Genomic DNA, 12,067 nt, shown 5'->3' on the forward strand with positions numbered 1-12,067 from the left:
TTATTTAATTTTAAATGATTTGTTATCTCAAATTTTATTTTAATTCAGACTTCAAAGTATAACCAATAGAAACAGCTACTTATTATGAATTTGTATGGGTATATTTAAAACAATTTTATATACAAAAAAATGTGATTTGCATTTAGTATTTCGAAATAAACAAAGTATTATTATACATTTTTGCAAATGATTGGTAAAAAAGATATTTAAGAAGAAAATTAATAATAACAAATAATCAAATTAAACAACAAAAGAGAGTCTATTTTATTAACAATTTACAAAAAAACACATATATCATTTTATTTTGATAAATCAAATAAATAGAGTAAGTATTTCTCAAATATTTTTTAGTAAAAATGAGTGAAACAAGTTCGTCTTTTAGATAATAGATTTTAGAAACTAAGCTGCCATTTGAGCAAAAAGATTAACAACAAGATTTTTAAGAAATAGATTAGGTAATAAAAAAATAATTTGAAGAATAATTCAAAATGGTATCTTAACAATTAGAAAATACAAAAGATATGTTAATTCAAGGTTAACAAAAAGTATAGTATGACTCTGTTTGGACTTTGGTAGTATTAGACACTGAAGAAAATAGTTTATATACTGTCAAAAGATTTTATATTGCAGAAGAAAAAAAGGAGAGAGAGAAGATTATTTCATAATAAATGTTAAACTTAGCTAAAAAAGAAGGATAATCTTTGAAAGACTGCTATGATCCTAAAAGTAATCTAAAAACAATTATTTAATACTACGATGAGTTTCTAATGTATCCTAATTACTATATAATCATGGAAAATTGTCCATATAATTTGAAGTAATTTATGGATAATCCTAACTGTTAACTAGAGCCAGGATTTAAAAATTATTAACTAATTAGTTTCGCTCATAGAATCATCTCAGCTCTTAATTAAATCAGCAATTAAAATAATAAGTAAACTAATAGCAAAAAATATACGCTAAAAAACAGATAGATTGAAAGTATTCTAGTTGATAATCTTAATCAAATCAAATTGTGTGATTTCTAATCAGTTGAAGATTTTATAAATGAAATTAGTCATAAACCAGAGGAGTAGAATTTTTATTATCCTCCAGAGTGTGGAAGAAGTGACACCAGCAAAGATTGTTTAGAAAGCTTAAAAGCTGATTCATGGACTTTTGGTATCTACTTTTATCTGTTAGCTGGAGGATCTGAAGCAGATTGCTATCAAATAAGGAACTCAGGTTATAAAAAATTATATGCCTTAGATGATAATTTAAATAGCATTCTCTCAAAAATACTTTGTTTAAATTGGCAACAAAGATTAAGCACTAAAGATATTTAAGCTGAATTTGAAAATCTATTAAAATAATATGAGCAAATAAAGGATTAATTTGCTGATTAAGTCTATTAAAGATTTGAATACTATAAAACAAATAACAAACAACTGGCCTATAGATACATTACTATTTGTACTTAAATTTTACCAGATGATGAAAAATATATTTATCAGTAAGGTTTTATTTAAGATGACCTTAAATTGTATGAAGAGGCTATTTAATCATTTGAAAAGTGTATTAAATTAAGCAAATAAAAAGGAAAAAATGATAAAATCGATAATTACTATTACAACTTAGCTATTGCTTAGAAAAATTAAAAATTATTAGATGAAGCCATAAATTCATATTTAAGCGCTATAAAAATCGATTCTAAGAAAGCTATCTATCACTACAAATTAGGTATAGCTTACGTTGAAAATGGAGATCTATAAAAAGGAATTAAATCATTTACAACTTGTTAAGAGTTAGACAAAGAGAAAAAGTATCATTGCCATTATAATATTGGTCTTGCTCATAGTGAAAAAGGAGAATGGGATAAAGCAATAAAAGAGTTTAGTTTGCACATAAAAGATATCGCAGCAGATAGCGAAAAACATGAATGCTACTACAACATGGGTAATGCTTGTTATGAAAAACGTTAGTACGAAAAAGCCATATAAAATTATAGAGAAGCCATCTAAAGGTATTAAGACCCAAAATATTATTATAATTTAGGAATGGCACTAATGCTTAATAAAGTTATTTTTGAAGCAATTTCAGAATTTGAAAATTGTAGATATCGATTACAAGACAAAAATACTCTGCATCCTGTCTACGAACAATTAGCTATCTGTTATAAAAAAGATAAATAATTTCATAAGGCTATTGAATTATATAAACTATGCATTGAACTTGATAAAAATGAATATAGTTATCTAATTGATCTAGGAGTTGTTTATGAAGAAAATCAAGACTATGCAGAAGCCATTAAAACTTATGGCTTATACCTTGATAAATATCCATAAGACAAGAGTATCTAAAGAAAATAAAAAAATGCAGAAAATAAATTAAATAAAATAAAACGTTGTTTTTTTTGGTGAACAAAATATATATAAATATAAATAAAAAAATGTTTTCTTTTGATTTATGATTTTTATTTTTTTTCTAATTAAAGTAATTTATTAAGCTTATTTATAATTGAAATTCATGATGATTTTGATTTAATTACCAATTAACTTGATCATTGAATAACTATTTTAAAAATTTAAATATTTTAAGTTAAATTATTATAATTTTAAGAAAATAAATTAAAATTAAAAATATAACTAAGGATTTTTAAATAGGGAATTTACATTACATAAAGCTTCTACTTTTCAATATTATTAATGTATTCTTATAAAAAATTTTCAATAATAAATATATATTTCTTATACATGATTAAAAAATAAATATAAAAAAAAAATAGAATTTAAAATAAAATATAAAATGATAATTATTTTAAATTAATATGAATTATTAATTAGTAATTTTTCTTAATAATTAAATGCTTCCTTTGTATTTTTTTTAATATCATATAAAAATATGTTTATTTTCTACATAAATCAATCATACAAGAGAAAGTTATTTACCCTCAAAACCTACTCAGATATTCAGGGAAACCACAACAAAGGTCATACCCTTATTTAGGAAACACATTTCCTTATACTTAGCTTTCGATGCAAACTGAATATCCAACATCATACTTAAATTATGGTTAGTCTAATCTCTAAAGTTTAACAGAAGTATTTTCTACATACATTCCTTTCATAAAGCGCTTTTTTGTTACTAGATGAAGCTTTAGACCTGAATTTTCTAAAGAAAATTAACTTAAATTTTGATAGAGAGTCTTTACTTCAGCTTCATTAGATTATTTTAAACTATTTAGAACTGTATTGTGTATTGCTTTAAGAGAAGCTTAATCTAAATAGTAGCATTTAGTTTTTTGATTATCAATTTAAGGCTATTGCTATTCTTTCTCACTAAGCACAAGAGGAAATTTGTTTATATTTTAGATAAATGAGCCTTGCTCTTAAAACTTTTTCTTCCAAACCTCACTGCTATCTTAATTTTTTATCATTCTTATTTTTACTTCTAAAGTAGAAAGGCTAATGCTTTTCTTCTTATCTAAATTAACATTTCTGAATTTTATACCATAAAAATTCATTAAATTGCCAAGGCATGGATATATTAGGTAAAGATCTATACGTTTTTCAATTTATTTTTTACTTGCCCCTAAAGAAGTGAACAAATTCTTAGAGTATTCTTTAAAAGATTTTACATTTTATTTTTCTAAATCAATATTGTTAAAGAATCTTAATTCGTATCCCATTTGTGTTTGTTTGTTTGTTTGTTTGTTTTTTGTTTAGTTAATTTTCTATATTATTTTTTTATCAGAAATACAATATATTTTTTGATAGATTTAATGATTTTGATTATTAAAAATTACACATGTATTTTATTATTGATAAAGATTAATATTTTAATGGAGACACAAATGGTCTATTTTATATTGGGCTCTTAAAAAGAAATAAATTAGCTAATCATAAAGGTAATAGAATATCACTCTAAAATATAAAGTTAATAAATTTATATAGAGTCTGAATACTGTGTTTAAATTGAGTAAATATTTTAATATTAATAGATATGCATTTAAACAAATTTTAAATTATTGCTAAATATTTAAGTTAAATCTAAAATAATTTAAATTTATTTAAAGTATAAAATTAAGAATAACTTAACCAATACATTCCACTTTTTATGTTGTAATAAAATTAGCTATTATAAGAAATGGTAGTTATTATGTTTAAAATTAACAAAAAAAATTATTTATATCCAACAAATTCATTAAAAATTTATTGATTTAGTGTCAGTCATATTTTAAATTTGGCACAAAAAATATAATGAAACAAAAAATCATTCATTTTTAAAAAGATTATATAGAGTTATTATTTTAAAAATAATCGCATTTCATATGAGATTATACGAATCATAACAATCTTATTATTGAGTTTCTTTATTAGGATAACTCTGCTAATTATTATATAAAATTCTACTCAAAGAATAACTTTAATAGGATATTTCAGTGCTATTTCTATTTATTATGATATTTTATTCCAAAAATATTTATGTAAAAATAAATAATTATCATAATATCTACGATTAGTAATAAATAAAATAAATCACTAAGTAAAAATATCAATATTTTAACATGCTGGGATTAGGATAAATTTAAATATTTTAAGTAAAGAAAAAATATTTAAAAATAAAGTATATAAGTAATCAAATGAAATAATAAGTTCATAAATAAAAAATATAATATATATTTATATTATGATTAAAAAAATAAACTCAGATAGTATATATAAACACGATGTTTTAAATTAATAAAAAGAAGTAAAAATGAAAATGTAATAAATAGGGTTTTTTCTAGTGATTTAATAGCTAGAAGATAGATTTACTAATTTCTATTTGATTTTGATGGATTTTAATTTATTAACCATTAAAAAATATTTATAAATATTTAATTAAATATTTATATTTTAATGCAAATTTATTTGTTTATTTTTGTAGTACCATTAGATTTAGTAAATCAAAATTCTAAGTATTTTCATATTTTTTACTAATTCTGAGCAAAACAAATAGATAATTATAGCAAAAGTAATTTTTTTTTTGATCATTTAAATAATAATTGAGCATTTAAAGTAAAAACTCCCTAAAACTCTAAAAAATGGTTAATGAAGTAAAAATATCAATAAATTTAGATTAGAGCTTTATGTAAAGTACAGTTTTAAAAGGAAGTTTAATTTTATTACTCATCATCCTGATTAAATGAATAGTTTCAAACAAAGTATCATTTAAAATTTTTTATTAAATGGTTTTTTACTATTTATGGTTAGTTAATAAAAGAATTATCCGAAAAGATTTTGTAATTTGAATATAAGCAATAGCTGAAAACTAATTTTAATAATTTTTAGCTTTAAATACTGACTTAAGGATAATCAAATTTAATTCAAAATAATTAAAAAAAGTAAAAATAATTAAAAGAATGATATCTAAATAATTTTGTTTGATAATCTTTTGCTTGCTTGGTCTATCTTGCGCATTTTTGACTGAGCCTTAATACAAAAAGAGAAGCTTAAAAGAAAAATACATTGAAAACCTTTTACATGCTCAACAAGGGTTAGATTTCTCTACTCAGTGTAATAATGTTGATCTAGCTAACTACTATAACGGAACTGCTATGTCTGGATACTTGAATGTTGGAATTAAGAATTCCACTTCAGCTCTAGGATTTGTATTTTTTGGAGCTAAGGGAGTTCCTGCTTCTCAATTGAAAAATATTCCAACTATTATTTGGATAGAAGGAGGTCCAGGATGTACTTCTATGTATGGTGCTTTTATAGAAAATGGTCCTCTTTATATAATTTAATAGAGTAACACAACTTTCACCTTCAAAGAAAATTCTTTTGCTTGGACAAATGATTACAATGTTATTTACATTGACCAACCTATTGGAACAGGAATTTCACATGCCTAGAACAAATCTGACATTCCCGTTGATGAGGATTAAGTAGCTTAGTAGTTCTACTTTGCTCTTAATCAACTTTATAATTCTGAAAACGGATGCTTTAAACAAGTTGGAATAAACCCAATAGATACACCTTTGTTTATCTATGGTATTTCTTATGCTGGAAAATATGTACCTTCTATTGCTTAGCACATAGTTTAAAAAGGAAATAAATTTAATCTAAAAGGAATAGGAATGGGGGATGGCTTTACTTCCCCTTATTATGACACTCAAAGTCTTAACAAATATTCTTATGACCATAACTTAATTACTTTAGATTAATTTAATAAAAATTAAGTGAAGGTATAGTCTATTTAAAAATTCATTAAAGAAAAGAAATGGAAGAATGCTACTGACTTATTCCTTGAACTCCTTAGTGATGTTAATCCTAGTAATATTGATGTTTATAATATTGGAAGAAAAGAATTCCCAGATAGTTCTTACTTAGATAATTTAATTAACTCTTAATATGGTTAGGAACTATTTAGCTTTAAGTTAGACAAGACTTTCGTATAATGTGATCCTGTAGTCTATGAAGTTTTATCAACCGATTTTATCAAAGAAGATTGTGTAGCCAGAGTTGAATATTTATTGCAAAAAGGAATATATGTCCATGTCTATAATGGAGACTTAGATTTAATTGTACCCTATTACACTCCTCAATTGTGGCTTCCAAAATTAAGCTGGTCTAAAATTCGTCATTTTATTGAAGCTCCTCTCAGAGTTTGGAGATAAGGAAACACTGGCACTATTTATGGATATAAATAATAATATGACCTTTTGAGCTTTTCTCTTATCTTAAACGCTGGTCATATGGTCACTGAAGATTAACCAGAAGCTGGTTATCACCTTATAAAAGATCAAATAAACTATGTTTTATCTAAATAATAATTTTGATGTTAATTTATTTTTCGTCATTTATTTATATAAATATAAATATGAATACTTAAATAAATACTCATATTAAATAAGTAAAATTTCATTTATAATTCTTGTATTTATTATTGTAAAATTCTTAATCAACAATTTTAATGTATTTTCTTACTTAATTTAAATTTACAAGCTAGATTTATATTTTACTAGATTCATTTATTATCAAAATATATCCTTTATAGAATGAAAATTAGCTATAAAAGAATTAATAATTTCTCTTAAGCTTAAAATATTAATATTGCTATATTTAAAATGAAAACTATTGCTTTTGATATATCTTAAGTAAGCATTAAGTTTTATTCTTTTATTAAGTTAAGTATATTTTTTAAATAATTTAAAATTAAAGTGATATAAAATTAATTATTTATAAAGGAATTAAAAATTATAACATTCAACAACAAAAAAATCTAATTAAATTAGATTTATTTAAAAAGAGAAGTATATTTCTATTTTTCACTTTGATTTACTTATTAAATAATATAAAATTTAGTTTTTAAAAAATTAGTAAGGAAAAAGAAAATACTAATATTATCAAAATGATATTGATTGTTTGCATGCTTTAAAATAATAATTTTAATAAATTTTATCTGAATATTGAAAATCAACATTTTATTTATTCATTCATTTTTATAAATAAAAAACCAAAACAAACTTAGTTATATATCGAGTAAAATATAATATAACCAAATGCCATTCAATAATTTAGTGATTTGAGATGACTATTTTTTGAGCATTAAAAAAAAAATATTTTTTCAGAAAGTTATGCAGCTTATTTTAGAATAATTATGGTAATTAAATGCTTCATATTTTAAACTTTTTTGATATAGCATAAAACTGTGCTTGTTTTTTATATAAATAATACAAGTAAAAGTTATTTATTCTCAAAACCTACTCAAATATTCAGGAAAATCATAAAAAAGGTCATATCCTTATTGTAGTAACACATTTCCTTATCTTTAGCTTACGTTGCAAACTGAATATCCAGCGTCATACTTAAATTATGGTTAGACTAATCTCTAAAGTTTAACAGCAGTATTTTTTATATACTCTTTCATAAAGCGCTTTTTAGTTATTAGATACAGCTTTAGACCTCAGTTTACAAGATAAATCAAACTTAAAGTTAGATAGAGAGTCTCTATTTCAGCTACATAAGATTATTTTAAACTATTAAGAATAGTATGTGCATTGGTTTATAAGAGAAACTTAATCTAATGAGTAGCATTTTGTTTTTGATTATCAATTTAATGCTTTATCTATTCTCTCATACTTAGCACTAGAAGAATTTTTTTAATATTTTAGTTAAATAAAACTTGCTTTTAAAACTCTTTGTTTAAAGCCTCACTTCTATCTTAATTTATTTTCATTCTTATTTTTACTTCTAAATTAGAAAGGCTAATAATTACTTTCCTTATTATCAAAATTTACATTTCTGAACTTAATACCAAAAATTCATTAAGTTGCATAGGCATGGATAAATTAGGTAAAAATTAGCTTATCAAAAATGTTATAGAATATCAGTCTAAAATATAAACTTAATAAACTTAGATAGAGTCTCAATGCAATTAGCTTGTTTAAATTCAGTAAATATTTTGATTTTAATAGAAATACTTTTAAACAAATTTGAAATAATTGTTAAATGTTTAATTTAAATTTAAAATAAATTTAACTTATTCTTTTTTATATTACAATAAAATCAGCTATTATAAGAAATAGTTATTATTTTTGTTTAAAATATTTATTATTTTTTTGATTTATTAATTGAATGGCATATTTAAAAATTAGCATAACAAAAATTATGAAACAATAAATCATTTTTAAAAATGTAGTAGAGTAATTAATTATTTATAAAAAAACTTACATTTGACATGAAATTATACTCATCTTGATAATTTCATTATTGAATTTTTTTATTAGGATACTTTGTTAACTAGTACTATTTCTATTTATTATGAAATTTTACTACAGAAATAATTAATTTATTACAAAAAAATGTCGTAATAATATTTATGTAGCAATAAATAACAACTATCATGTGCTTTTTTATAATTAATAAAATAAATTTACTTGCATAAAATTAAACTCATTAAGTAATATCAATAGCTTAACTTAGGTATTTAATATGAATTTATTTAAAATAATAAGTAAATAATTATATTTTTAAATTTGATATTATTGTACTTAATCAATACTTAACCAAATAAAGTCTTTACATTTGGTTATTTTTTTTTGCATATTTTTTTCAAAATATGAGTAAAATTCAGCTAATAGGTTAGGCAGGATAAGCGATATATTATGGTATCTTCATCTATGAAACTAATATTACTGTTTGATTATGGGTAGTATAAATTTTTGTATTTGTTTTACTATTTTAAAAATAATATTTTTCAATTTTTTTAATAAGGATTAGTTTTTACATAAGGAAAAAAATAAAAAATAACATTCATCTATCTCAATTTCTCATTATTTTTAGACACAAAAAAATGCTTAATTATATTTAATAAAAAAACACTAATTATACTTGAAAAAATATATTTAATTTACTATCTTTTTAGTTTTATCAAAAAAGAAGAATTAAAGAAAAAATAATAATAGTGAGTGAGTGATTTAGCTTGCAATTTCATTCATTTATTTTTTCTTAAATTTTTTATTTAAATGTTTTATAATAAATTTTAAAAATTAAAAAAATAAACTCTAAAATATAAACAAAGATACTTTTAAGTTAATAAAAATAAATAAAAGTGAAAATCTAATAAATAGGATTATTTATTATGATTTAATAGTTCGAACTAAGATTTACTAATTTCAATGTTTTTGGTGGATATTAATTTATTTTTAACCATCAAAAAATTTGTACAACTATTTAATTAAATATTTACATTTTTATGTAAATTTGTTAACTTATTTTTGTAGTACCATTAGATTAAGTAAATCAAAATTCTAAGTATTTTCTTATTTTTTACAAATTTTGAATAAAGCAAATAGAAAGTTATGGTAAAAGTAATTTTTAGGTAGTTTAAATAATAATAGAAAAAAATCCTAAACATATTAAAAACTGTGAATGAAATAAAAATGAGAATTAATTTATATTAGAACAGAGCTTTATGTACAGTATAGTCTTAAATGAATGCTTAGTTTAAAATTCATCATCCTTATTAGATGAAAAAATAAGTTTTAAACTAAGCATATTTAAAAATTTTTCATTTAATGATTTTTACTACTTTTGGTTAATAAAAGAATTCTCTGAAAAGATTTTATAATCTGATTATAATACATATCTGAAAACTAGTTTTAATAATTTTTAGCTTTAAATACTGACTTAGAATAATCAAATTTAACTCAAAATAATTAGAAAAAATAAAAAATAATTAAAAGAATGATATCTAAATAATTTTGTTTGATAATCTTTTGCTTGCTTGGTCTATCTTGTGCATTCTTGACATAATCTTAATTCAGAAAGAGTAGTATAAAAGAAAAATACATTGACAACCTTTTGCATGCTCAAAAAGGTTTAGATTTCTCTACTCAGTGTAATAATGTCGATCTAGCTAACTACTATAATGGAACTGCTATGTCTGGATACTTGAATGTTGGAATTAAGAATTCCACTTCAGCTTTAGGTTTTTTATTTTTTGGAGCTAAGGGAGTTCCTGCTTCTCAATTGAAAAATATTCCAACTATTATTTGGATAGAAGGAGGTCCAGGATGTACATCTATGTATGGTGCTTTTATCGAGAATGGTCCTCTTTATATTATTTAATAGAGCAAGAAAAATTTCACCTTCTAAGTAAATTCTTTTACTTGGACAAATGACTACAATGTTATTTACATTGACCAACCTATCGGAACAGGAATTTCACATGCCTAGAAAAAATCTGATATTCCCGTTGATGAGAATTAAGTAGCCTAGTAATTCTACTTTGCTCTTAATCAGCTTTATAACTCAGAAAACGGATGCTTTAAACAAGTCGGAATTAACCCAAAAGATACACCTTTGTTTATCTATGGTATTTCTTATGCTGGAAAATATGTACCTTCTATTGCTTAGTACATAGTTCAATAAGGAAATAAATTTAATCTAAAAGGAGTAGGAATGGGTGATGGATTTACTTCACCTTATTATGACACTCAAAGTGTTAACTAATACTCTTATGACCATAACTTAATTACTTTAGATTAATTTAATAAAAATTAAGTGAAGGTAGAGTCTATTTAAAAATTCATTAAAGAAAAGAAATGGAAGAAAGCTTTTGACTTATATTCCAAACTCCTTGATGACGCTAATCCTAATAACCTTGATATTTATAATATTGGAAGAAAAGAGCAAGATAAATCTTACTTAGAGAATTTTGTAAATTCTAAATATGGTTAGGAAATATTTAACTTTAAGTTAGACAAGACTTTTGAAATTTGTGATTCTTAAGTTTATGAAGTGTTTACAACTGATTTTATGTAAGAAGATTGTGTAGCCAAAGTCGAATATTTATTGCAAGAAGGAATGTATGTCCATGTCTATAATGGAGACTTAGACTTAATCGTACCCTATTACACTCCTTAATTATGGCTTCCAAAGTTAAATTGGTCTAAAATCAATAGTTTTATTGAAGCTCCTCTCAGAGTTTGGAGATAAGGAAACACTGGTACTATTTATGGATATAAATAATAGTATGACCTTTTGAGCTTTTCTCTTGTCTTAAACGCAGGTCACATGGTCACTGAGGATTAACCAGAAGCTGGATATCACCTTATAAAAGATTAAATAAACTATGTTTTATCTAAATAATAAGTTGATGTTATTTGATTATTTCGTCATAAATTTATATAAAAATAAATATGCATGAATAAATACTTATATAAAATTATATTTATAATTCTCTTATTTTTTAGTGTGAGAGTTCTAAAATTCTGAATCAAAAATTTTAATATATTTTGTTTATTAATAAAATTTACAAATTTACATTCTTATCATTATTCTATTTTAAAATTAAAAATATTGCTTTTGATATAGATAAAGTAAGTATTGAATTTTATTCTTTTATAAATTTAAATACCTTTTTTAAATAATTTAAAAATTAAGGTTTATAAAATTAAGTTTGCTATCAAGGAATTAAAAATTTATAACATTTGTAATCAATCAATAACTAATTAAAAAAAAATTTCTATTTGCCACTTTGATTTGCTTAATAAGAAATATAAAATTTAATTTTAAAAAATTAGAAAGGAAAAAGAAAA

General features: G+C 22.2%; 4 protein-coding genes across 4 annotated transcripts; 3 read left to right on the forward strand and 1 right to left on the reverse strand. All coding sequences in view use genetic code 6, as the record gives it.

The window, feature by feature from the left end:
- Positions 1-356: 356 nt before the first annotated feature.
- On the forward strand, positions 357-2,399 carry TTHERM_00617751 (tetratricopeptide repeat protein; the record flags this gene model as incomplete). The annotated part of the gene is made up of 1 exon (XM_001471335.2): positions 357-2,399. The coding sequence occupies one exon, from the start codon at positions 357-359 to the stop codon at positions 2,397-2,399; it is 2,043 nt and encodes a 680-aa protein (XP_001471385.2).
- A 530-nt stretch (positions 2,400-2,929) lies between these two features.
- TTHERM_00617760 (hypothetical protein) lies at positions 2,930-3,667 on the reverse strand (the record flags this gene model as incomplete). Its single annotated transcript, XM_001017898.1, has 1 exon — positions 2,930-3,667. One exon carries the CDS (start codon positions 3,665-3,667, stop codon positions 2,930-2,932), a length of 738 nt encoding a protein of 245 aa, XP_001017898.1.
- A 1,716-nt stretch (positions 3,668-5,383) lies between these two features.
- TTHERM_00617770 (serine carboxypeptidase family protein) lies at positions 5,384-6,802 on the forward strand (the record flags this gene model as incomplete). Its single annotated transcript, XM_001017899.3, has 1 exon — positions 5,384-6,802. One exon carries the CDS (start codon positions 5,384-5,386, stop codon positions 6,800-6,802), a length of 1,419 nt encoding a protein of 472 aa, XP_001017899.1.
- Positions 6,803-10,211: 3,409 nt separating this feature from the next.
- TTHERM_00617790 (serine carboxypeptidase family protein) lies at positions 10,212-11,636 on the forward strand (the record flags this gene model as incomplete). Its single annotated transcript, XM_001017901.1, has 1 exon — positions 10,212-11,636. One exon carries the CDS (start codon positions 10,212-10,214, stop codon positions 11,634-11,636), a length of 1,425 nt encoding a protein of 474 aa, XP_001017901.1.
- Positions 11,637-12,067: the final 431 nt, after the last annotated feature.

The sequence above is a fragment of the Tetrahymena thermophila genome, assembly GCF_000189635.1.
Source record: "Tetrahymena thermophila SB210 genomic scaffold scf_8254605, whole genome shotgun sequence".
NCBI classification, from domain to species: domain Eukaryota; phylum Ciliophora; class Oligohymenophorea; order Hymenostomatida; family Tetrahymenidae; genus Tetrahymena; species Tetrahymena thermophila.